This window comes from Nelusetta ayraudi, unplaced genomic scaffold, assembly GCF_046127955.1.
Source record: "Nelusetta ayraudi isolate G7.1 ecotype Tasmania unplaced genomic scaffold, CSIRO-AGI_Nayr_v1 ptg000008l, whole genome shotgun sequence".
Lineage (NCBI taxonomy): Eukaryota > Metazoa > Chordata > Actinopteri > Tetraodontiformes > Monacanthidae > Nelusetta > Nelusetta ayraudi.
This window is the reverse complement of record NW_027466058.1, coordinates 7,204,031-7,230,583: the sequence shown is the minus strand read 5'-3', so window position 1 is coordinate 7,230,583 and position 26,553 is coordinate 7,204,031. Positions and strand designations below refer to the sequence as shown.

Sequence of the window (26,553 nt, the reverse complement as noted above, 5' to 3'; positions counted from 1 at the left end):
ATATGGCGGCTTGGCGATTCTTTTCCAGTGGCCACTCAAAGTACTGCAGGCAAAACCCCATTTAGCCTAAGAAGTATTCTCTCCATAGATTTCAATACAAAAAACGCCTCTAGTGGCTGACGGGACGACCGTGACCTAAAGCGTGGTTCAGCGCAAATCTTTCAATTGCAGATTTCTCAGACACAGTCTTTTAGGCTTTTTTTTAAAAAATGTTTTTATAAAGGCCAGAAAATCGTCAGGGAAGAGTTAATTCCGAGATTGTCGTATGTGCTGCATCTCGGCTCGTTCTGATTGGCTGATGCGTCCTGATGTTACACGGCATGGTCTGAAGTGTGCATGCTCAAAGGGCCGCATAATGCGTGAGCCAAAAACTTTTCCGGCATACGCGCTGGGTGAGCAACTACATTGAAATGAATGGGCCTCCATATTGGATCCCTGGGGCTTGGCGAAAGCCTTGGTGGGGAACAAAAAAGAACAAAAAAAAAAAAAAAAAAAAAGCGCTGACGCACACGATTGTGTCCGCCCCTCTTGGTCGCTGGGGTATTAATATCAGCGACTTTAAAGGTGAGTTTGGACTAATCAAACACGGCCAAACCGAGCGTTGAGTTCCAGTCATCAGCTTAATTCGCGGGAAGGCCGGCTGTAAGTGCTCTGTGCCGGCCGAGCGTACCGCCGCTGCACTTCCCCTCCCCTCCCCTCCCCCGTCTCCCCTGCCACAAGGGACTTAATAGTCATTCTCTTGAGGGTGCAATCAAAAGAAACGCTGAGCCATTAGTTACTATTGTGCCTCTGCTTTCGGCGTGGCAGTGACTGATGGCCAACAGGGCTGCGGCGACCCGCTGCTCTCGGTTACGGCGGCGCGCGCAAACACACAACTTTATGATTTCGGCGGCCTCGGCGGCGGAGAGAGGGAAGAAGGATGAGGAGAAGCAGAGGCTTTTGGAGCGTGGTGACTGCTGGCATTTGTTACGCGAAGTGTTTACCGTGAGTGTAACAGACTGGCGCCAGTGCACTGGTGAACTCGTACATGCTTGCCTTGCTGCATCTAATCCAAGACGTATTTCCTACTGAAACTTCATTTGATTTGTAATACATCTACTACTACAAAGCAGTTTTCAATACCTTCTTACCACACTAACATTAGTAGTATAGTAATAGTATACCAGTAATACTACATTAATTACTTCCATTTGGGGGTTTACTTCAAAATTACAATGTGTAACCCTGATATTTTTACATCTTTAGAATGTAATAATACCAAAAATTACCTGCGTCTATAAGCATTGTTACTGTGAAAATAGTCTAACTTTCTCTTTGGCATTGCAGTACATTTTACACAACACTTGCATGTATAATGAAAAACTGCATCTTTAAAAAAAAAATGTATTTTTTTGAAAAATTACCCTGATTCGTGCCACTGGCTGAACCGCCTGCTCATTCTCCCTGAGCGAGCCGACGTACGCCTCCTTCTGAAAGAGCGGCGGGTTGTCGTTGACGTCCAGCACGTTGACGCGGATCCTCCCCGTGGTTTCCTCCCCGCCGCCGTCTCGCGCCAGCACGGTCAGCGTGAAGCGCCGCATCAACTCATAGTCCAGACTGGCCCGCAGAATGACCCAGCCATTCTCCTCGTCCAGCGAGAACCTGGGGGAGGCAAGCAAAATGAGACGATTAAGAAAAAAAGCACTTTGATGCGTACAGATGGAGGTAGTTCGGCTACATGTTGTGGCAAACAACTTCAATTTGCTCATGCAGATCAATTTGAGCTACAGACAAGACTTCACTTGAATTCAATTCACTACTCAGTCAAAATTGTATTTGTATTTGTACAAGGGTTGTCAGTCGATTAAAAATGTTAATTGTGATTAATCGCATAGTGTCCTGAGATAACTTGTGATTAATTGCAAATTATTTGCAAATTTTTTACCCTGCTCTATGTAACTAAACAAGATACTTATTGTGTTTCTTATACTCTAGGATAAATTGGAGAGGACAATAATTATTCCTTTGTGGAAATATAACATACTTATACTGTCCAGATACTCTCCAAAGGAAAAAAAAAAAAAAAACTAACCATGAGGGATTTTCAAGCCATGACCGTCTTTATCAATCGCGGTATTTTATTTTGAAAATTAACCGGATTCTCTCGTGTTTCTTTGAGAGACTTCATGTCAAGCTTGTCGCGGATCGCTCGCCGCTCGCGCACAAAAAGCCGCAACGATCGCTGCACGGCGCTAGCCGGCCGCGAAGGTGCGCGCCGCTTCGAGTTTGGCGTGAACGACGCCATTGGTTAACAAGGGCGCTGAAAGGAAACGGAATCCGTTCCTTGGCCGTTGTGAAACCGGCCAGAACAGGAGGGCTGCTGCTCGCGCGCCATCTTCGCGGCGCTTCCGCCTCTGGTGTGAACCAGGCGTTAATCGCGCGTTAAAAAAAAAAATAGTGCCGTTAAAAGTTAACTTCGACAGTCCTATTTAAAAAATAAATAAATAAATAAATAAATAAATAAATAAATAAATGAATAAAAACCATATTGCAGTATAACAAGATATAATTGTAACGGCTTATGGCTGCGTAAAAACACGTGAATATGTGATGACTGCTGTGTTTCTTGTGAATGAAGATCAAAAATTTATTGTCTATAATATTGTCTAATAACAACTGCAGAAACAGTTTCCACTGTTGCAGCTCTGCTGTCTTTGTCCACGTTTCTCAGAAGGAAATACAGAATTGTTACCGAGCAGCCCAAATAAATGAGAAGTTGATATGACTTGTGTGTAGAGGCCGAGTTAATGTGTCTGAGGGTGCGCGTGGCTGCGTCTTACTGGTCTGGCTCGTCGCTGAAGTAGTAACGGACGATCCCAAAAGTGCCTGCGTCTCCGTCTGTAGCCTGCACACAACAGACGGAAGGGACAATAACAGTAAAAAAAACCACAACCAAAAAACCAAATGGCTTTTGCTTTCATGTAAAGTTCTGTGGTACATTCAGCTTCTGTTTGTTCGTGATTTTCTTTGTCTGCTCGTTTATTTTTGTTTCCACTTTCCTGGATGTTTCACAAGACATTCAAATATGTTTTTTTGAAATGAAATAGTGTGAACCGAACCCAGGTTTGCTGGCAGGCCGTCTGGCAGCCAAAACCAGCCGAGCAAAAATGTTGAGAAATGTTTGTAAATCCAGGAAAATGCTTTTAACCATTTTGCATGCTCGTTGCGCGTGCACAGATAAAGGCGGAATATTGACGCAGAGATAAAACCACCTCTTTCCACCGCTTCTGCTTATTTCCCCAAATTTCAGACTCCAACAGCTGCCGGTGACTGTTAAACTAATGTACGCCACCCTTCATTTTGAGGTGTTGATAGGGTTACAACTGAGGAAACAGATTTCCTTCTCAGATGTGTGTGTCTTCCGCGCGAACCGCCGCCGCCGCCGCCGCCGCGGTCACCGGCGCAACGCTGCTGCGGAGAGAAAGGTGATGTCAAAGCGGCGCAACTTAACGAGCGACACCTACAGGAACCCTGTGCGCCACGTTCGCGCAATCCGTCGTCGGGAGGCCCAGACATCGATTGTGCGCACTCTCGCACGTACGCACCGAGAGGTGGTGTGCTGCCGGTGATGGATCGCGGCTGGAGAGGCCGTTGTAATAGAGTTTCACTCCAGTGGCTCCGCAGTTACAGTTGCAGGGTCTAACTTAAGCACGTCTGCTGCAGCCGCCTCTGTCAGCCACGATGCCGCTGGCTACCGTGATTCAGCGATACACTAGTAGTGACCCTGTCGAGCCCCGTGTGCGTGTACGCTTATGGCGAGTTGGGTATTTGTTTGTGTGCGCGGGGTATCAATGTAGCCTGCACATGCAAAATTCACACTGAATTGTTGGCGCAGGTGAAAAACTAGATAGGGCGTTTGTGTTTTTTCACACCCACATTTGAGTGCCTATTCTGCTTTTCATCCAAACACTTTCATGCTTATGTACCGCATGGGTGTGTGTGTGCGTGCCCAGTCTGTGATGCCTCTAGCAGATGAGGCATCATAGATGCACGGGAGGAAAAGCAGCTGCTTTTTTTCCTCCCGTGCTCTCGCTCAATCCCACAATTTCCCTGAAAGCTTCCAGCGTGTCGTGCTGGATGGTGAACCAATGTTTCCTTTTAATGTCTGATTCGCCCCCCTCTTTGTCGTCAAGTGGAGTGAACTCCATTCCGCTGAACAGCCAGCGAGTGGGACACTAAATCCATGTGAGGTGTTTGAAACTCCAGTCAGGTTCTTATATTAACCTTTGAGTTTTCATCTCGATGACCTCATCATTTAATGCCACTCAACTGCTTCTCCGCCTCCCGCTTTTTGCATTCCTACCCATCACTGCCTCCCGTCCTCCTCCTTCTCTATCGTTCCCTTTTTTTCCTGTCTTTCCCCCACCGCATCCCGAGCTCCGCCTCCGTCCCCCATGTCTCCCCTCTCTTCTACATATCTCTCTTAGCACACTTCCCCATTTTTGTCCCTCCTTCCCTCTCTCCTTTGCGCCCTCTTTCCCAGGTGAGTGACAGGCCCATAAGTGCTCCAATGATAGCGGTGGGGGTGTTAGCGTGACAGCTATCGCAGCAGTGACAGGAGCCAGGCTCAGCCTGGGAGCTAATACTGCCTCTGCTTCTTTTGCTCCTCCCGCCATGATGAGAGACAGAGAGGGAGACAGAAAGAGAGAGAAATGATTGCTATCACCCTTTCACCCAAACAAAATTATTTACTCAGTTTTTTTTTTTACTCTTCCAAACAATCACCATCACCGTATGGCCCAGTCGCTTTATGCTTCCCAACAATGTTTGACATTAGACAAAGGCTTTGAGCAGATGAATAGAGGAGATTGAAGCTTGCAAGGATTTTTGCTGAAACCTAGCACATCCGTGACACCAGGGCATTACTCATTTGCCCCTCCTTGTCATGGTACTTTCAACATTTTTGGTCAGGGAATTGGAGTTGATAACAAAGTTGGAGAGGTTGGCTGCCCAGGGAGGGAGGGAGAGAGTGTCAGAATTAATAAGGAATCAAATGACATGGAAATAAATTTCAGCTGGCTGGTGTTTCTCGCGTTACTGGCAGTTATTATGAGAATGAAAAAGGACAGCTGAAGCAAAAAAAAAGAAAAAAAAGAAAAAAAAGTTTCCGATGCGATGAATTCAGAAAACCCTGCTTCAGGGCAGAGGCGCTCCACTGGTCAGGCTTTGTGACCCACTGTCATTCCTTAATGGCGACACAAATTAAGGAAAATGTAGAACCTTTCAAATGTGTTCGATGGAAAGTTGGTGAGTTTGAAGACAAGATTTTCAGATTATATCACAGCATCCAAATGCATAAAAACAAGTTTACTGAACAATCGAAATGCCCAGCTGGTGGCCACGCTGGAAATGGAAACTCTTCCCTTTTACACTCAATGAGCTGAATTTTAATAAAAAAAAAACTAAACAAAAAGCAACAACATCTTAGGGACACAAGGATATTATTGTTGCTGTTAAAACCCTGAATCAGTGCACACATACTGCTCAGGAATGTGTAGCAATTAACAAGAAATAGATCATGTGGCATTCATAACATACATAACAATTCTGTAATTTTAACTTTACAGACTGACTCAACAGAGCTTTTATGTTAAGCACTTTGCAAATAATATATGAAAAAAGAAAAACTTTAGCTGTCATTGAAGATACCCCCCACACCCCCAACTGTACTATAAAAAGTTTCCAGTCACTTACTCAAGCAGCAATCCTAAGGCCAGCATCATAAGAATATTTCAGTAGGTGCCATTTTAACAGGCTCAGTATTTTCATGCAAAATGCATGCAATAAAAAGTGAAGTAAAAATGGTCAAATTATGTAGCTTTAGCTAACAGAATATTCACTCAACAACTAACACTAATGCAAAATTCAGGTAAAACCTTGTGCTGTCGGTCTTGGACTAGCTTTTTGCCAATTAGCATATAAAAGTAAAATGGAGACTGCTTTGACATGGAAGGTGTCAATTAGCGCTACACGGTATTATCGACACCTTCCGTCAAGGAGTGTAAATTGATGCCTCCTCTGTATTTATAAAACTGATCCCCCTTTGAAAGGACAGCACTGGATTTTACGGCGTTTTCTTTTTCGCAAGGCAATAAGCGAACCTGCGACTCACAAAAACAACTTCATGTCTCACTTCTGGGTCCAGTCCTGCAAGTTGAGAATCATTGATGTTAACGCACTGGATAACAAGGCCAAAAAAACACAAAGGATGAACACCGCTTTAAAACGATTTACATACATTTACATATTAAAACAACGCAGAAGCCCTGCCCGCTGATGAGTTGATTTCTGACTGTTTTCCAGAGATAATCCACCCGCAGTATGGCTTGTCGACGAACACTAAGCCCTCACTGCAGGAATGCAAAACCCCTCTGCGCTAGGGAGCCGGGCGCCGAGGTATAGAAGTAAGTGTTCTGATAAAAATCCAAACTAAGTTGCTAAGGAGTTCCTGAAAAAGAATCGGTATACCACTGATTGCCAATATAAACTCTGCAAACCCATGGGTCCTCAGGCAGTAACTACAAAAGAGAAATTAGTTCTCAGTTGACCAGTTTGGTTAAATGATGTGTTTCCTTCCTCCAGAGAGGCGAAGCCAGCAGGCAAACAGTACTGAGTGCGCGTGTTTGTGAGTGCGCGAGTGTGTGTGTGTGTGTGTGTGTGTGTGTGTGTGTGTGTGTGTGTTGCTGTATGTATGTGAGTGTAACGTTGCGCTCATTTCAGTGCATGCCTGTTAATGCAAGTGAGACAGCATGTGAGCGATGAATATTTCCAAATAAGAGAAACTTTTTCCGGCCAAATGTTTTCACGCACGCGAAAAAAGCCGCATGTGAACTTGGCATCGGCCCAGATTCACTCATTTTGGGGCTAAATATCCTCCATTCACTATGCAAACGCCCATCATCACACTCAATTGCCTCCAAAAGAAAGCAGACGTGACGGCGTCATGATCTGATGAGTGTCTCGAAGACAGTGCGTCTGTGTGTGTTGGCTTCTAAACCGGGCTTGGGCACGCTTGGAAGCAGATTATCAGCCCAGCCATCTCTGCGGCGGCGAGGGAGGTGGATGCGGCAAAAGGTTTTTCTATTTTTCTATGAGAGCGAGAATTTGAATTGATTGGCTCCTAAAATTGCCTCTTCGGCAGGAGCTTTGAGAAGCATGGGGAGGGAAACCAATTACTGGCCGTCAAAGACGGCTGTCAAAATAAAGATGACCCCCATTGCAAACACAGGCAACCTGGCCCTGTCCTGGCGTGGCACACCAAAATACACAACAGCAAAAGAATGGTTTATAAACATATACGCCCACACGGTTGCACACCGCAGTTAAGATGTCCACTTTCGGAAAAACCATTGAGGCGCGGCCGCTGCATTCTTTACCCTGCTTAGCTTGGCTTTGGCTCTGCGTCACCGTTGCGTGTTCCACCTACCGAAGTGTTGCGTGAGAAAGTTACGTGTATTGCCTCTCGACATGGTTATTCGTATGTGCCACCGAAAGTGCTCGCCCAAAAGCACCCTGGAAGTTTGTTTTTCACTGGAAGGGACAGCGATAGGAAGAACACTTGATCTATGTTGCAGCGCCACCTAGTGCCACAGCGGCAGACTTCATTAGCCAGCACTTCGACATGGAATCTTAGGGTAAGGACCTTCGATCATCATCGGAGTGAGGCAGTGCTAGGATTACCTTGATGCACGTAAACACACTCGCTTTACATGAGGTGTGAGCCGTGCTTGCAAAACCTTGAAGCGTGCAAAGCGCCTCGTCCACTTAAAACAAACGAGGCCTTCCGCTGCGCCTTGCCAGCAACCCCCCAGCTGTGACCTCGAGCACCTGCAGGGGTTGATGGGAGCTGTGTGCCTTTTTGCTGCGTACACTTTAGTGTAATGGTGATGGCAAGTGCGCATTTATGACTGCTTTAGTTTGTGGAAGCATTAACAAGCAGGTGGAGGTACTTAGAGTGATGCCAGGGACCCAACAGCTTGTTTCCGTTACCTTCATCTCTTGACCATCGCAACGGCAACCAGTCAGACAGACAGATGGATGACACAAACGCAGGCAGACACCTTGACTATTTTCTTTTTTTTTTTTTTTTAAAGAATGCAGTTCTGCAACAGCTTGCGAGGTGCACTGTATATTCATGCATGCACAGCTGCTGCATAATGGTTACAACCACATGTGGACTACCGGGAATAAACAACAACAACAACAACAACAAAAAAAAACTGTGTCTCCTCTGGAAGATGAAGGAGGGAAGAAGAGAGGGACGGGATCGGGAGGGGGTGCATTGTGGGCATAAGCTGGAGACGGTAAGAGCTGCCAGAGAAAAGGCTTAAAGCAGAGTTCTATGGCTGGCAGCTTCACTTTGCCGACAGGCCTTAGTCCTCCCCCTCTTTTCCTCTTTTTCGCCGTACGCGTCCTCAAAGATGAAGGAATGAGATTAGCAGGAGCAAAGGAAAGGAGTGGATAATATGGAGTGAAGAGTCCACTAAAGAGACACGCTGAATGGAGACAGTGGGAGAAGAGACAAAGAATGTGAGGTTGTCGGTATCTGTTGTGACGTGTTAGAAGAGCAAGGCCGAGGTCGGGAAACGGCACAATGAGAGTGGGCACTTATGAAATACCAAAAAAAGCGCCTGAGCTTTGCATTGTCACTTGGAGAAATTCTCAGTCTTTTAAATATTCAGTGTATCCTTCGGTAAGGATACACTGAATATGTTTTTTGTTGGCTGTACAATCACTGAGGAAGTGAGACACAGTTCTGCTCATTTTCCCTTCAATAACCAAATTAAAGGGTTTGCACACACAAATTGATTTCACAAGACGCACCCACGGCGGGAGATCTCCGTCCTGCCCAATCAGCTCACACTGTGTCGCACTGCATGGAAAGCACTCTGTTAAGCGTTGAGAGAATGTGTGATCTACCACATGTGGTGGACGGCTGAGCCCAATCCAATGGAGGCCAGAGCGCTCACGAGTCCATGTCATATTAGGGGCAAGCAGCCTCTACGTGCATTTTGGACACACGTCTAGTCGTCAAACAGGCTCATTTTAATCTGTAAAATTAAAGTGTAACTCAAAGCAACACCTTTAATTCATGACTAATCTATAGACTAAACAAAGAAAGAGGAAGCCGGACGATAACCATTTGCATGTAATGACTAGAGAGTGCGAGTGGGTAAGATTCTATGAAACTCAAAGGCGGTAAAACATCGTGATTCAAGCGATGCGAGCAGCTGCTGGTGTCTAAAGTCTCCAGGGCAGTGAAAAGGCCAAATACAGGGTGAGAAAGACCAAGACAAAAGAGTAAATCACAATAAATATTTATAATGAGAAGTATTGCTACAGATCATAAATATTTAACAGCCACAGCTTGTGTGTGTTTGTGGTCCAACGTTGGACGTCAGTGTCCACGGGGATGTCGGAGCGGGCACTGAGTAAATGCATCGACTAACACTGTGCATAAGCTTGATCAGATCAGTTATGAATATTAACCCAAGCAAGCCATTTCAATTTCCCTCTCAGATTGCTGCTCTGGCACTTTTACTTTGAAAATCAGCAGGGAGACAATGTGTCATTTCAATGAGCATCAGCGTAAAGTCACTAAATTAGCCGGTTACTACACAGGTGAATGTCAGCGTGTTTCAAGATGTGTCAAATTGCACCCACAGAAAACTACAAATAGCAGACAGTGCATCAAGTCACGCAAAACACATTTTCAGCTTTAGCCATAGCATTAGCATGTGATGATTCCAGAGCAGGTGTGGACACAGCTCAGGTAAATTGCTGCAGAATGCGAGGGCTGTTCATTGTTATTAGGCAAAGGTGAACCAGAGTGAGGGAAGAATAAAAGAAATCCTGTGGCCAGCATCAGATGAAACGCAGGCACAGAAAGCTGTAATAATAATTAAAAAAAAAAAAAAAAAATCCTTCTGACCGACATTTAAATGAAAGGTTTTGTAATAGCGGAACCAGTTGTTGCGCTCCACATGAAATCGTTTGGTTACAATTAACGCTTTGTCCCGGCAGGCTTCTCAGCAACTGTCTGCCTGCTGACGCGGGCTGAATGAAAGCCCTGCGTGGTTCTGAATGTTGTCAGGACACATTGGACATTTCCTCCCGTGACGCCTTAAAGCACACAGCCGGAACAGGTAATTTACACGGGCGGGCTGAGTTAAAAACAGGACATTGCCACTCAACTGTTTCTCCACTTCTGTCGGAACTATTTTTTTGAGAGGTCGCTGCCGTTCCTCATAACGGTTTCAGATTTGTTTCACACATGCATGGGAAGTCCCGTCCAAAACAAATAACTCCTTTATACACACAGACATGAGAGAGGCAGCTGGGCCCTGTTTGATCAGACTGCGGCACGCGAATAAACACCCTGTGATTTCTGCCGGCTTGCAGCCGACGTAGCATGTTGTCCAAATTACTAATGAACTAAACTGCAACAGACCCGCAAATGTAAACACGTGCAGATAAACCCTCTAATAAACACACAAACGCGCGCAAATTGCGGTGATAATCCTATAGTGCAACAACACGGGGCGAGTCCTGCAGCAGCCGGTGACTTTGCGCCGCGCCAGCGGGGGTTTTTGACCTCCAGGCGGGGGCGAACCGTCGGCAATGGTGCGCACGCCTCTCATTGCCTCTACTCCTCCTCAGAGTTTTCAGGACGGCGACGTATACACGCCGGGTACATCCGCCTTGATCTCTAATGCGTTTACGCATCTCAGAGGGACGCGTGTTTCGCTTTGTTGTGCTTGTGCACACAGCTCAGCGTCGCAAAGCTCATCTAGCAGCTCATACATGTGGGCGCCGCCATCCATACTACTGGAGCGGCCGCCCCCGCCAGCACTCGGCTGTTCTATTCACAGCCGACTCCTCTCCGCCGCGGCCTGCGATCGGGATTCCACGGCGAAAGGGGCTGCGCCCTCCAGCACCGGGGGCTGACATCGGCTCAACTTATCGGGTATTAGACTGCCCCTGCAATCTCCATTTCATGAGCACGCTGGTCTATAAACACTATTGATTTTCACACTGTGCTTTCGTCCCTCCCACACGCCGTACTTGTATCTAGTGGATTGTGGGCGTTCTGTCACAGAAATGACTCGTAATGAATAATAATGCGCCGTTTTGAAGAGACGGCTGGAAATTGTTTTTTTTTTTTTTTTTTTTTTTTTCTTAGGGCGGCGGCTAATGAATCAAGTCAACAATTAAAAAAGCCGAGCGGAGGGTAGCGAGTTTAAGGACACTTCAGCAGGGAAAAAAAAAAGAAGATCAAGGACTGAGACCTGGAGAGAGTGGCTCTTAAAACACCAACGTACTGAAGACAAACTCAAGTTCAATTAGTTTTTACCAGTGGCGATCATGCCATTATTTCTCCATATAAAACGTAAGTAATTTCCTCTTAAAGGTAATTGAGATTCAATCATTTTAAATTTGAATTATTTTATTGCAGCAGCACAGCAGGCATAGTGGACTAGACTGTTAGAACATGCAAATAAATAAATGCAAGCGAGCATCCACCTTCAATGTACGACCTCTTTCACACCTTTGTCAAGGCAAAGAGCTGTCTTTATATTTGGACTGGGAATGCATATTTAACATTGCACTGGAAAGATTTAGAATAACAAATCAATTATTCACTTTGCCACCACAAATCGACATTTCCTAAGATTCGATTCTCATTGCCGGACGTTGGTGTGATGTTGGATTCTGCCACCCTATTAAAATGTTCTCCTGCACGACTTGGCCGACTACGTAATTCCACCAGTGAGCTTATTGAATAATAAACTTATACGCGGTAGCCTTCATTAAAAAGGTGTCAATCAAAAATGGCAAATCGAAAGAACCACAAGTGCAAATTCAAACCCCCCCCCAGCTGCTGAAGCCAGAGACTGCGCCACGGATTTGCGACACTCACCAGGATTCGGAGCAGCGAGGTGCCAGGAGACGTGTTTTCCGGCAGGCTGATGTTGTACAGGGGCTTGCTGAAGATGGGGCGGTTGTCGTTCTCATTGATCAGCTCAATAAAGACACGGGCGAAGCCCACGTGGTCAGACATGGACTCATTGGCGTAGAGCTGGGGAGAGACAGTGGCACACATTTTGGATTGCAGTGAGCGGTGAGCAGGGTTCATTAGATCTCCCTGTGGAACCCCCCCCCACCGTTGAATCAATTTGTTGAATATTTGGAAATGATACATATTATTCACAGAACAGGGCACCCAGAGGGATAAACTAAGGTGTTACCAATTCAACTCTTCAAAACAAAGCTACAGTGTTAAAAAAAAAAAAAAAAAAAAAAGGTTGTAAGGTTCCCGTCTGACTGAGCCCTGTGTCCAGACAAATAAACACACGATGCAAGAACACAATGCAAATGCATTCAGTCTCGTCCAGAGTTCGTTTCAGGTTATCTTTTACTCTCCAGCAATGAAGCAGCTTTGCCTCCATCTTCCCCTTTACCAGCGAGAGAAGATTGCATTTTCTTTGTATCTGTTTGCAAAAGCGATCTGTTTACAATGATTGGGGAGTTTCTTCAGCGAGAGCTCTGTGGGAAGTCCTCGTTCTTTCAATTAATTCTCGCTCACGTGCCCCTCCCATGCCGCACGCGTGCTGACGGAAATGGAGTAAAAGTGACGCGTAGGTGCTCGGCGGGCAGGGGCTGTCATAAGGCGAGAACTTACCGAGAAGCTGTATCTGCGGATGTGCTCGTAGTCTAGAGGCATGGCCACCCTCATTCTGATGTCAGCGCGCCCCTGTACCGCCGTGGGGGACATGGTGAAGTACTCTGAATTGTTTCCCGTCAGAAAGACCTGGAACATGCTGTTCACGCCCTGCGACGGCAGGACAGCAGAGAGAGGCGACGGACACAAACGGAGAGGCAGCGTCAGCGGTTTGATGCAGCGGCGATGAATGAGAAGGCAGATACAACCGTCGCCTGTTTGTTAAATACGCCGAGGCAAATGTCATACTACACAGCCGAGAGAACCTAATTTGAGTTGAATTTCCACCGTACTGCCTACTGCCGTGCGTGCACTTGCCCAGTTGTGTGATGGGATGCGGCAGATAAGGAAGCCTTCTTTCATGGTGCTGATCAAGACGCTTTAGATGTGTCAGCAGGGGAGCCGCTTTCGCTCGTTCTTCTCAGTTCACACAAAGTGTTTCCAGAAACTCTCTCTCGCGCCAAGACACAGGACGTTCGTCCGTCATTAGCTCCGCTGCTCTGTGTATTCACTGCGGTTTGAGATGTCATCGGATGTCAGCGCCAAAAGGTCTGAGATTGGCTACGGTGCAAAATCAGCGCTTAATAAATCTCTGGTTATAAAGCGTACCACAATGTTTTGTGTTTGATCTACTGTTAACGCTGTGCTTAGGAGGCAGAGGGTTTTTCTGACCACTATGCCAAAACACCAAACAGAACAGATGCACGTGTCAGAGGTTAGTTCACTACACTGCGCGGAATGGCTGAAAGCAAAGCGTTAAATGACATCCTTCTAATGGACAGAACACGTTAATACGATTGTGAGGAAGATGGGTTGAGGCATCTCCATAGTGAGGAAATGTCTTTCTGACGCCTTTACACACACTGTGCGACAGGTGGCTCAATCTTTAATTTCACGTCACCTGGATCATTGTGCACCTGCACGGTCAACTAAAGAAATTACAAAGTGCGCAGAACAGAGCTGCCAGGATTGCATTGTCCCATTAGAATAAACACCATCAGTATGCACCATCAACTCAACGCGGTTAACCGGAGACAACAGGCTGGTTTTTAATACAACACAATTCTTCAGAAAGAGTCTTTTCTTTTACCAACTACAACTAATTGCAACTAATTTTCTTATTTATAACCAACCTGTTATGTGTGACCAGGTTCCTTCTCAATTTGACTCGGTCGGCTGATGATTATGGCCAGATAATTATGCCACGCCCAATTTTAAATGCTTCAAAGAGAATGGTTATTTATCGTGCCATCAGTTATTGGAATAATTAAAAAAATATTAAATATTCAAAAACCGAATAATACATCTGAGAATGTATAACTTATTTAAAATTAGTGAGTGGTCACATTACTTGATTTGAATATATATATTTTTAGCAAGGTTTACAATAGTACATTTTTGGAAGTTAAACTGGTAAACTCATTTTATCTTCTCTGCACCTCCAAATGCTCAAACGAATCAGGATTAAATTCATACAGGCGATTACGTCACATCTCACAGGAGCTGCTGTCTTGAAAAGAGAAAGCGTCGCCAGACCCCTCCGATCCGTCCGAGCAGATAAAGCTTCAGGGAGGCCAATCATGTCAGCGAGGAGGAACGAAGGAGATGGTCGCGCTGGGCGATTGGCATTATGCTGGCGGTTAAAATAGCCCCCTTGTTTTTGTTTTCATCTCAGGAAGGACCATTGTGGCTGATGACTCCTATTTAAAAGACTATCCAATATGCAGGGATGTCACCTCAAACTGCCCATAAACGTAATTGCCCGTCCATTTGCTCCTGCCTTTTTCCAAGCCCCCCAATAAAACCATCCTGTCAGGCGAAACTGCCACGAAGTTTAGTGACAAGTTCCAGGAGGCAAAGTTTTTTTTGTTGTGTGTGTGTTTTTTTTTTTAGAAATGTTAACTGAGCAGAAGAGGATATGAAGGAGGTGACGGTGAGAGCGACACTAACTACCGCCTTCTCTGCGCCGAAAGAAAAAAATCTGCCTGTAATTCCTTGCACTTGAAAAAGCTAATATTGAGGCTCAAGTTTGGTGAAGCTTAAATAAATGTGTGTCTCACGCGTACAGCAATAATAACAATAATGATAATTAAAATTTTAAAAAAATCAAGCCCTGCTTCTGCTGCAATCTGACATGCCAGACAAACAGTTTTATTATCTGGTTAAAAAAAAAGAAAAAGAAAAAAAGGTAAAGCTTATAGCTGGACAGGATCAATCAGTCACAATGAAAACACACTGCCAACGAAGCCAGTTGGTAACAGCGCAAGAGCTTCTGTTTGGAGTTTCTGTTTCTGCAACAACTAAACCCAGCCCCAGTGTGTCAGTCTATCCCATTGGGGTAATTATGACTAGCTTGCAATATATCGGGTCTGAGGTTGAAGGTTTTCGAACGTCTTGAGATGTCCACAATCCCACTGCTGTGTAAAATAATCCTGGATCATAATCCAACACTTCAGGGTGAAGATTTGTCTGCAGCACACATTCAAACACAAACGTAGTTCTCTAGTTATCATAGTGATCTGTTCTTCTGGATGAGAATGAATTCAGAGCCATGTGGCAGTGAATGGATTCCAGGTTTCTAGGTGCGTGTTTCTTACTCTAACATAATTTGGTGAGTCAGACTCAGACTTCAAGATTGCTGAAAACTGCTGCACATCAAAGCTGCCGTATTTAATTTTTGCTAGCGATAAACTGTTTGGCGTCAACCTCCGAAGGCAACTCCCGTTTTTTTTCCCCAGGTAGCTGGTTCTTACCACACACACTTGTACACAGCGTTTCATGGCTTACCCCCGCAACAAGCCACCCATGTAATGAACAAACAGAAATGCTGCTAAATATTCCTTTCTTCTTTAAAAGTGCACATTTTCTTGGCTGCCATCCCCCATTTTTTTTCTTGCTCCAACAATTAATTAGAACCCCTGTTTATTTTTTGCTCCACTGAAAGTGTCTTTCGCTCCTACCACTGTTCCTCTCCTCTCCTCTCCTCTCCTCTCCTCATCCCACTCCCCTCTTCCTCCAACCACTTGACTTGCAGTTATCTGTCAAATTCCACCCTGGCGGCTGCTCTGCCTGAATCAATCAGAGTTGACTAGCTTTCAGCTTATCTGCACCCCGGGTGATTGATTTTCCTCGTTAGGTATAATTTGATGCTCCATCCCATCTCTTCCAGAGCAAATTAAATTGTAGTCGAGTCCAATGCGGCGGTGTGAGGGAGCATTCGCACATGTGACCGTGGGAGAGGGAAAAGGAAAGGGAGAGACTGAGAGAGAGAGAGAGAGAAAAGGGCTGAGGGGCAGGGCAGGTGTGAAGCCTCAAACAGTTTGAGCTCTGTGTTTGTGTGTCATTATCTAAATGTGTGTCACGGTTTGTCACCGGCCGCTTGACAGCTAATGGGAAATGGCGGATGCAGTGTGGGGCACTGCACGCACGGGCACGCGCACGCACACACATACGCTAGCTGCTGAATTAATCGTAAAGACGGCTTTTAAAGGAAACACAAACTTAAAATATTTAATCCTCTGTTTTTTTTTGTTTTATGTGACAGATTTGCCCTTAAGAAATAAACATCATCAAGAGGTGCAGTTTCACACAGACTTCTAAAGGCAGCCTGATCCATCTTGGGCTTTGAGGCCTTGATTGGACTCGGCGATAACAGCTACTTTGTTCAAAACAACCCTGTGTGCAACAACTGATTCTGTTCTACATGTGAATCACACCGCTGAACATTAATTAGCATTCCCGGGTCCTGGGCAACTAAAAGGTGTTGTGCTGCATGAGAAAATGTGCACGTCCCTCTCTCTGGCACTAAAGCGGGATCGTTTCAACACCCATTGTGACACTGAAGGAAACCTTAAAAGCAAACAGAGCAGAAAAATCAACATTCAGACTCACATTTCCTTTTGTTTATTGGCAAAAACATTGAAATACTGACATTAGCATATTTCATATTTTGATAGAAATTGGAAAATATCAATATAGTGAAATTGATATGGTGACACCATTAAAAACCAATATGTGGTAAGATTTTCTTTTTCTGTCTCTGTAATGCTTTATATGTCTTTGTGAAATCCTGCGATTTTTACGATACATACAATGTTTTCCGATCAATATGCTGTCAGACCTTTTGTGTTGTTTGGAATGATTCTGCTTTGTTTTGTTTTTTTTTTCTACAGGATCAGCTTCACCCACCTCGTCCTTGTCTTCAGCCTGGATGAAGAGGGGAAGGGCGAATCCCACCTGGGCCAGCTCCGTGATGCGGACCCGGTACTCGGAACTGTTAAACTTTGGGGCGTTGTCATTCCTGTCGATTAGCAGGATGGTAAATGTGGTCATCACCGTGGCATCAGATGGACTGCGGTCCTCTTTCAGCTCAGTGGCCTGAGCGAGAGAGCAAGAAGAGAGTGATGGGGAGATGTGTGGAGAGGTGTACAGAGAGGGATGAGATGCAGGGAAAATCCATTCGAGAGCTGAGCCGTCAGCTCACAGACAGGTGTTTATCACCTGGTGATCTCTTGGATCAAAAAGGTGGAGAAAGGCTCAAGACGACGATAGAAATTAGGCTGAGAGTGAGGACCAAGGCAGCATGTGTTAACTAATATACACAGAAAGAACTTTGGGAATCACAGGAGCTGCACTCGAGGGACAACTCAAGAGTGTCTCACTTTCTGGAGGCTTAGGAATAAAGTGGATGCAGGAAGTGCTGTAATGCTTGTATTGGGACGCATGTAATTTTTAGCTTTAGCCATAGTGTTTTATTGATGGAGGGGTGTCAAGGGCAATAATCAGCAGTGGAGGATCAACAATGCTTGTCTGTGGGAAATCAAAGCACGCAGCCTCTGTTGTGCCGCTGCCAAGGAATCGCTTGACCTCTACCTCCACACGCTCAGCACTATCTAAGCCGGCTGAAGTTGAGAAATTAGTTGTATTACTTTTGCACACCGCAATCGATAGCAGATACCTAAGAAAGCAAAGGCGCACAGAGGGGGGAGAAAATTTAGATGGGGGAGAAAAAAAATCTATATCTTATAAATACATTTTTTTGGGGGGGGGGGGAGGGCGACACTTTTTCATTTTCAGCACTTTCGCTTATTTTCTTTTCTCCAAAGTAATTATTGATTTCAATTAAACAGATAAGCTGAGGCCGAATTGTGTGCGCCAAGGAGCTCTTTTGTACGAAACCTAAAACAAACAAACAACAAAACTGTATAATAACAGTACTGTCAGCCAGATAACATGAGGAGCAGCCAAGTGAGCCGGTGCTCTCAGGGCGCTTTCTGACTGGTCCCAAAACAGAGGATTTGTTCAGACCCCTATTTTCTTGGGTTCTATTGGTTCTGTTAGGTTTGTGTTGCATTCAAAATGCACGCATTTTAAGTATGCCAAAGCACACGCCCTCATGGTTTAACCTGCATGGTGCAGTGGGGAAGTGAAATGTCTCACACGCATGGTGACAATGCATTGAGGTAAATGAGATTGGATTAACCATACTGATCCTTTGGCGCCTGTTGAGTCACTTTTCTCAAGCTGCTGGGTCGGTTGCACGGCTGCAGGGTTTGACTGAAAGCTAGCTGAGACCAGGCTGGATGATCTTGGCGTGGTTCGCTTGGTCAGAATCAAATTGGCCATATTTCACGCAGGAAAACGACCCCTTATTTTGGAACAATGTCTTCAGCTGTTCCAGGGCCTTAAAATTCCATTAATTGCACTTTAATTGTGAAACCGCATTGCCCTGGCTCGTCATCAAAGTGTACCATGTGATGGTGGTACTGGATGGCGCAAAAAAAAAAAAAATAAATAAAAAAAAAAAAGTTTTTGATTACAAATTCTTCCACTTTGAAGAGCGATGGAAAAGCCATTTCACGCATCCTCTCATGCCCTGTGGGAGCCGCAGGATCTACGCTAGCACAGGGGAGGAAATGGCTGGAGGAGTGTAGGAGTGGACGAGCGGGGAAGGTGTGGCGAGAGGGCACGGCAGCCGTCCGGAAAGACAAGTGAGGCACAGTGGGGGGGCCACTCACAGACTGTGCTGCACTTCAAAAAGGAGGAGAATTAAAAGGGAAGGAGAGACAGAGGCGCCGTCGGCATCAAGGGATCCAAACCCCGCTCCTTTATCTTGCCCTCCGCTGTCCCTCCACGTCCTCTGTGGCAGCGAGAGCCCGTGTGAAACAAGCCTCTGAAGGGGGCATTATCATAGAGCCGCCGAACCCGACTGCTTTCCACGCACAAGTTTAAATAAAGGTACTTTCATTCGTCAGGGTCACGTCAGCCTGAAAGCGTATTGACCAAGACCACAGCAAACACAAGTGGTAATAATAAAGGACGAGCGTTCAGTCAGACTTAAGTAGCTTATTGACTCTGAAATCGTTCCTAATTATAGTGGTGTGTATTTACTCAACACATCCTAGTGGCCAGGGCAAGGCGCTGCTCTTAGCAGCTCTTTGTAAAGGTATATCACACCCGGGCACAACATTTGACTTAAAGGTCGAGTTGGAAGAATTCGGCTTGAGTTAGGATTTTTGTCTTGGTTAAAAGCTGAACATACTGCCCGTAAATACATCCATAAAAGTGTATACAGTACAATAAAAGTAATTTGGTTTTCCCACCTTTAGAATGTTTTTTCATGTGTATACGAATATACATAGTGCAAGGCTCTATCTAGCTCCTAGTTAGCTGCCATCTTGCTGCCATTTTTCAAGGAAGCTAACCTGACCGTGCCCTCAACGCTACCAGGCGGGCGTCCTTAAAAATTTCACGCACTGGACTTTTAATAACAGTACAGCGGTGAAACAACTGTCAGATATTTAGCAACTCACCTTGACGGTGAGGGTGAATCCTCCCGAGTAGAGCGGGTTTTCTCGATCCAGCTGCCCGTTCACAGTCAGCGATCCGCTGATGTAGTCCAGGGCAAAGACGCTGTTGGTGTTCCCTGGATGGATGGATGGATGGATGGATGATGAGAGAGAGATGAAGATGAGACACGCAGAGGGGCAAATGCAACTACTGTTGAGGATAATTCTACAGAATTCCAGGGAAGTGGTGTGGAAACCACATTTCTACAATTATCTTCCCAATATCATTGCAGTATAAATGTATTTTTATTTTTTATTTTTTTACCTCCCAGCTTCCAGCTGGCCCACCAGATGTAGAACTGAGATGCCCTGCTGTGTTTTACATTACATTGTATTATGTACTTTCGCCTCCTTTGTCCAGGGTTCTAACCAATTAATGCTCACATTGTGCAGGATTCATTATTCATCAATTCAAGCTCATTCTCAGCATTTCTGTTTCGCAGAATAAGCACAAGTGGCAGAGTCAAAAGGCACATGGGTGACATTTACGCAGCATTTTTTCCAACATTTTCTTTTTCTTTGAGGAATTGAGGATTTGGCTTTGTTGAAATTGATTAGTGGAACGAAATTCAACAAAAACACTTGTTTCACACACTTTTTAGATAGTAAAAAAAAAATACTTCAAAGCATTTACAGAGGTGCTGAGTACAGTTGCAATGCAGTATCGCTTGGACAGATACGAAAAAGATTTGCAGTTTTGACAATTTATGCAAACGGACCAAAGTTCAGTATGCATACAAAAAAATCTGACCGCACTCACAATGTCACATTACACAGGCTGATGATTTGCATTCTTGGGTGGCACATTACACTCAAGCTCCTTCATTTTCAAATATAATAAACATAACAATAATAATAATAATAATAATACAAAACGGCAAACTGTTCTCATTAAAAAGTCGGGTGTCTGGTGCTCTCTGTTTTCACTTTGGTCCCTCAGGTTCAAAAATTAGACTGAGACCCACCTGAGTCCCTCTCTTATATTTTCTCACTCCCTCACTTCCTTTTCAAATTGCTCTCTCCCTCTCATTAATGTTGCCTCTCTTTCTTTTACCCTCTCCAAGTGTCCGTCTCCTGGGCACCTTGCGCTTGTTGATGGCTAATTATACCCAGCAGATGGAGACAACCGGACTAAAATGCACCTGTTCGCCCTCGCATGTTGTCTGCCATTATTCCCCTATGCCCCCGTAGCCCAATGACGTCTTTCACATCTGCCAAACACTTTCAACTGCAATCTCTAGTTTGGGGGCAGTTAATATACATGTTTACAATGCTCAGTTGTGCCAACATATGTAGATCTGAATCACTTTTAATTACCTAACAAAAATGCGCACAAGATAACCGCATCCAGGCTTCACTGTGCATTGGATAACAGGGTTTTTTCTAGATAAAAAGAGTTAAAAAAACAAAACAAAAAAAAAACCTAAGTAAAAACTTTATTTAAACAATACTAAAGAAACACAATATCACATAGCCAAAACAAACCACCAGGCCTCTTTTCATGTTCTGGCCCTGGCCTTGTTCTGGATGACCACTTGATTTCACAGTCAGAGGATGTCTGCTCAAGTTTTCTGCCTGAAGGCAGTTTCCACTGTCGCCGTTTGCTCTCAGTGGGGACAACTGGCTATATAGTAAGAGCATAGTCTGGACCTGCTCCACAGGTAAACTGCTCTGAGATAACTGTTCTTACGATACTGCACTGCACTACAAAAATAAAGCTGCACTGAATTGAGAATTGACTTAAATTCACTGACAAGTTTCCCCTCACGTCAATCAAAGAGGCTGTTCCAAATCGGAGTGGATGGCAACAAATCCATCAAAAATATTCAGCAGCTGCACTTGCACAGAAAAAAGTTAACACAGACACATTTGTCATTTGTCTATGCATTTGTCTTCATTTAGGTTCACAATGGATCTTAATCTGCGCTGCAAAAAGATTGAGAATTGCTCACTTCCAGACCTTATAGTTTATAGTAATACTATAGCTAAGGGCTCCACTCCTGAGAGACATGGTCAGATGGTAAGTCCACACTGTACAATGGCTGAGGTCAACAGATTAACCCATAACTGTGTTCCCTACTTCGTGGTCGCTGCTCTATTATTGCCCCACACCAAGACCGGAATAGAAGGAGGGAGAGCCGCAGAAGAGAGAGCGCGGTGGGGTCGCTCAGGGGAGGCGGAGGGTCAGTGGAGAGATGAGAACCCTCGGGTAATTGTCCAGGATTGAGTCCAGACGGTGGCGAAATGGAGAGAGGCCCACGGAGGACGAAATTCCCGCTAATAACAGGAATCTCAAACCATTACCGCCGCTTTGTTCAAATGCAACACAATAGAAACCCTGACGATGGAAAAGGCCTCAAGAAATCAGCACAGCCATCAGATGCATCTTCGTTAATTTGTCACTGTGACGTGAATGGATGTCGGATGAGTGACACACGATATATGCCACAAAGAACTTCAATGTGCAGTGCACCTGAAAATATGATGCAGAATTTAACTGGGAGACTGAGGAATCTTGACATGCACACACACGTTCTGGTTTCCATTTTCCATTTTCTCCTTGTTAGGAAGGAAACTACATATTTTAAATATCTAAGCAAGAAAATATGTGGAAATAAACTGACCTGATTTCAAAGTAGACTGATCAGTCATTCAACATTCGCAGCCCCACTGCGTGTAAAAAGGCGTTTCACAAGAGCTCACTTTCTTCCACCACGACATAAAAATTCCAAATTGTTCTGCATAAAAACACTTTGGAAGCTTTAATTCTAAAATCCCAAATTTTGTTGTTTTACATCTGTCGTTGGCGTATTTCCATTTACTGGTTGGTAATCACATTACGGTTCCCACATGTGGGCAGAGTCATGTGTAAGCGAAGTCTAAACGGGCGTAAATGCAGACGTCGCACATCTGACAAGTGCATGTAATTAAGTGTAGCAGATGCGAGCTGAGCTTGGGGGGCGGGGGAGGGGGGGTGGAATAAATAAAAAAATCTGACATAAGCACCAAATGGGAATTGGGCATCAAGACCTGTGGTACGAGACAAAGTGCTTCAGGTACCAGAGAACGGCCTTGGACCTCGGCCCTGCTGTGAGTCGAGCTTCACTGAGGGAAACAGAGTGAAATTGCACAGAACGACTCCCAGCTCCCGCTGCGAAGAAAATATAATCATAATGTAATTGCTGACAGAAAGTCTTGTCCAGTGATCTGCTAGGACTCTGTGATTAGGCCCCCGGGGGGGGGTGGAAACGGCTGCACGCAAACACACACACACACACACACACACACACACACACACACACACACACGCACACACACACACGCACACACACGTGCACAGATTGAGCTCTAATAGAGGCGTGCGCTCACTGGCACTTCATAATCATGTTTTGTGGCAGTGTTTGTGCGGCGTGTGTTTGTGCTCAGTCAGTCACGTGTGTGTGTGTGTGTGTGTGTGTGTGTGTGTGTGTGTGTGTGTGTGTGTGTGTGTGTGTGTGGCTTTGATTCCATGATGCGAGACTTTGGGGGATTAGCCATGCCCTCACATTACTGACAGTACTGGACTGGAAAATGAGAAACCGTGCCGTGATTTTTGTCTAGTTCGGCTGCGCGCGCGCGCACACACACACACACACACACACACACACACACACACACACACACACACACACACACACACACACACGCACGCACGCACGCACGCACGCACGCACGGGCTCGCTCTCACGCTCTCTCATACACACAAACAAAAATCCTTAAGAGCATACATGCAAACACAAACAGCCATTCCTCCTTGTAGTGGCTGACGGCTGGTCAAAAAACAGAAGTACGGCAAATTAATTCGCCTCTTTGAATAATTCCAGCATCAGCCGAGCATGGCGCGGCCGATTGCATAATATCTATTGACAAACACATTTGAATCCTTGTGCTGCAAACAATGCAGCTGGAGGCTCGTTTACCGAGAGCAGCTAGCTCTCTCATTGACATTCTTTCCTCCACCTAAACTGAAAGCGCTCTACCTGCAGAGAGAGGAATGGGAAACTGGAGGTACGCCGCGTTCCTGCACAAAAGAAAAAAAAAAAAAAAAACGATCCCAAAATGGAAAACATATGCGTGGCTATTGTGCGGCGAGAGAACGGAGGAGGCCAGGACGGCGGCGGGTTCAATCAGACATGTGACGAGCAACGATGACAAGGACCCTCTGCGAGCGATGAGCTATTGAGGGCAGCCAAAACAGGAGTTCTCCGAGTGTAATCGCCATGACTAAGCCAGTGACAACTGTTTCCTCTAGTTTTGTGACAACACCATGGGGGCGCTGGAACATTCTCGTAATGTGATGTGGCACGCGGCCAGCGCTGCCGAGTCTCGGGGCGAAGATTTTGTGTACTTTGCTAAATGTACACAAATTAGTGTCACTTTTAAGGATTACGCCTCCGGGCGAAATCATGTTGTTGACGAGCTTTTTTAGTTATTGTCTTCAGAACCGCAGCCGCACCGAAATCCAGATGAAGCCGTCGGCGAGCAGACTCGAGTCACACGCCGCGCTCTCTCTGACTCACAGCCACTTACTTGCGTGACAGCTACCAGCGCATATGTATGTGTTTTGGTGTATGGGATGTGGAATGATAATGACCCTGTGGGTGTCTAGCCATTGGCAGACAAGCTGCATTTCATGAATGCTCAATGAACTAGTTTCATAAAAAAAAAAAAAAAAAAAGTTTCCCCCCCCCCCCTTCTTCTTTAAAATAGATCCAAGGACAAATATTCAAAGACAATACATAGCAGATGAAAGCAATATCCTGCGTGGCCCAGGTGGGCTCGTGCTCGCTGCGGCTTGGATATGTGGCCGGATGCCTTTCTGTTGTCGCTGAGGAGCCGCCGATTTCCCGCTCTTTAAAAGGCCTCAATAAGCATTTTTTTCCTCTTAAGGTTAGGACTACAAAATGTTACTTGCGTGGCTAACTGCGAAGAAATGATCGTAGTCATGAGTTTTAGTATAAGTGACTAGAATTACTTACGCTATAGACCAGGGGCGGGGCAAGCGTTTGGACTGGTGGGGACACAACGGGCTGTCAAATTTGAAAGATGGGGGCTGCAGCAGGAGCAGATGGATGGAGTGTTTTGGTGACTCTCCTCATATAAAAACATATCATGGGATGTCTAACATGTGCTTTACTGCCAAATGAAAATGAACAAATGAAAATGTTGTGACAAAATGTCTGTCTTAGAAGCGCCCACAGTATTTAGCTCTTTATTGAAATCACTCAAAAAAAAAGTTGGTTTGCCCATGCCTGCAACAGACATGAATAGTGCATTAATAAAAACTAAAAGGAAAGTACAGTTCTATGAATACTTCCTACCGCACAGGTATAAAATATACAATATTTAATAATAATATATAAACTAACATCTTCAGAGCTCATGTGAAATAATCAAACTCAAATCTATTGATGGATTTTATGTGACTTCAGCTAAAAGCGCATTTCTTTTCTTTTTAACACAGCATTGAGCTCGCAGTGAAGTCTTCCATGTTCACCTAATACGTAAAAAAAGAAAATGTGATATCTCGGTGGACAAAAAAAAAAAAAAAATGTCAGTATGGAAAAGCAGAGTGCGGCACTCAGGGTTTTGCCCTCCTTTGATAGTTTGTGCAGTCAGGCAGACATCGCAGAAGCTGTTTCAACGGTGTGAACAAAACAACAGTTGTCTGGAAGACCTCGGCGCAGGAGGCACGAGTGACATCTCGAAAACGTTCTTCTGTGAAGGTAAATAGCCAAGTGTGACATTTCTCAAAGATGGCAGCAGCGGCACCTTTATTTATAAATTAAACTTGAAAGAAAAGTGAACGTGCCAGGGATATAAAGTTTTGTTCAAAATGTGAAAATAGTGTGGAAGTATTGTGCTTTAACATGAAATTGAAATAATTTCATCGAAATTAATCGTATGTGGCACTAACTTTGAGGTTGATAAAAAAAAAAAAATTGGATTACATTTTTGAACTATGATAAAATTGGAAGTATCCAGCAAAGAAAACCCGCTGTGTGAGACCTGTATCATAACCCGGTAAGCTGCGGATATGATTATGAACATAACCCCTGTGACAGTAAGCAAGACTTTAGATTGTGTTACGATCGGAGTTCCGCGGGCCATCCGCCTCCTTCTGAGAGATTACGTAGCGACGGGCCGCGGAGAGCCTCGGAGCGGCTAATTGAAAACCGGGAGAAATCCTGGGCTAACGCCGCTTCACAATAAGAGCTCCCGGCAGAATAACAGGTATTAGCCCTCTCCATATTACAGCATGCCTGCCGATAGGAATTCTGTAGTATTACATCGGAGCATCAGGGCGCAGCGGGACTGAAGCATAGAGGAGGAATAATCTCCTTTAGTACTTATCAGTCTGTCCAGGCGGGAAATGGTGTGTCCACTGCTGTCTGACCCGCGTGCTCGGCGGAGGCCCGGAGACGCAAATGGTCATCGCCCCTTGCTGCCACCGAACAAGACAAGGTCATCCCTCCTACCTGGGGCAGTGGCAGATTCGCACGCTGCCCCCTGACAAGAGGCCACGGAAGCTGTCACTCTGCAGAGGCAGTTCACAGATATCAACGTATACCGTCCAAATTCAACAGTGAAATACACGTGTGTCTTTTCTTTATCGATTTAGGAAATTATTCCGCCTGGGTTGTGCGGAAATTATGATTTAATGTGGCCGGAGGAGAGACTGGGAGATTTCAGGAGTTGGCCGCCTGGCATCGTGACAGTTTCTTGTCCGCAGTTTTCCCAACGCAGGGGCGGAGAAATGAGAACGGGGGGGGGGGGGGGACCATCCAAAAGGAAAGGAAAAACGCAGAGATGGAAAAAGGGCTTAAGATGGGGATTAGTTGTGCTTGCTTGTGACAAAAGGGAAACAAGCACGCGCAGATAAACAACGGGCTGATATGAAAGGCT

General features: G+C 45.2%; 1 protein-coding gene across 1 annotated transcript in view; it reads right to left on the bottom strand.

Annotated features, from left to right (window-relative positions):
* Positions 1 to 26,553, bottom strand: part of cdh23 (cadherin-related 23) — a 141,031-nt gene that overhangs the window by 50,512 nt on the left and 63,966 nt on the right. Inside the window, exons 9-14 of the mRNA XM_076019063.1 lie at positions 19,573 to 19,685; positions 16,949 to 17,137; positions 12,722 to 12,871; positions 11,960 to 12,118; positions 2,820 to 2,884; positions 1,404 to 1,641 (exon numbers count right to left, since the gene is read on the bottom strand). Coding sequence (XP_075875178.1) covers positions 1,404 to 1,641; positions 2,820 to 2,884; positions 11,960 to 12,118; positions 12,722 to 12,871; positions 16,949 to 17,137; positions 19,573 to 19,685 — 914 coding nt within the window. The remainder of the gene's footprint in view (positions 1 to 1,403; positions 1,642 to 2,819; positions 2,885 to 11,959; positions 12,119 to 12,721; positions 12,872 to 16,948; positions 17,138 to 19,572; positions 19,686 to 26,553) is intronic.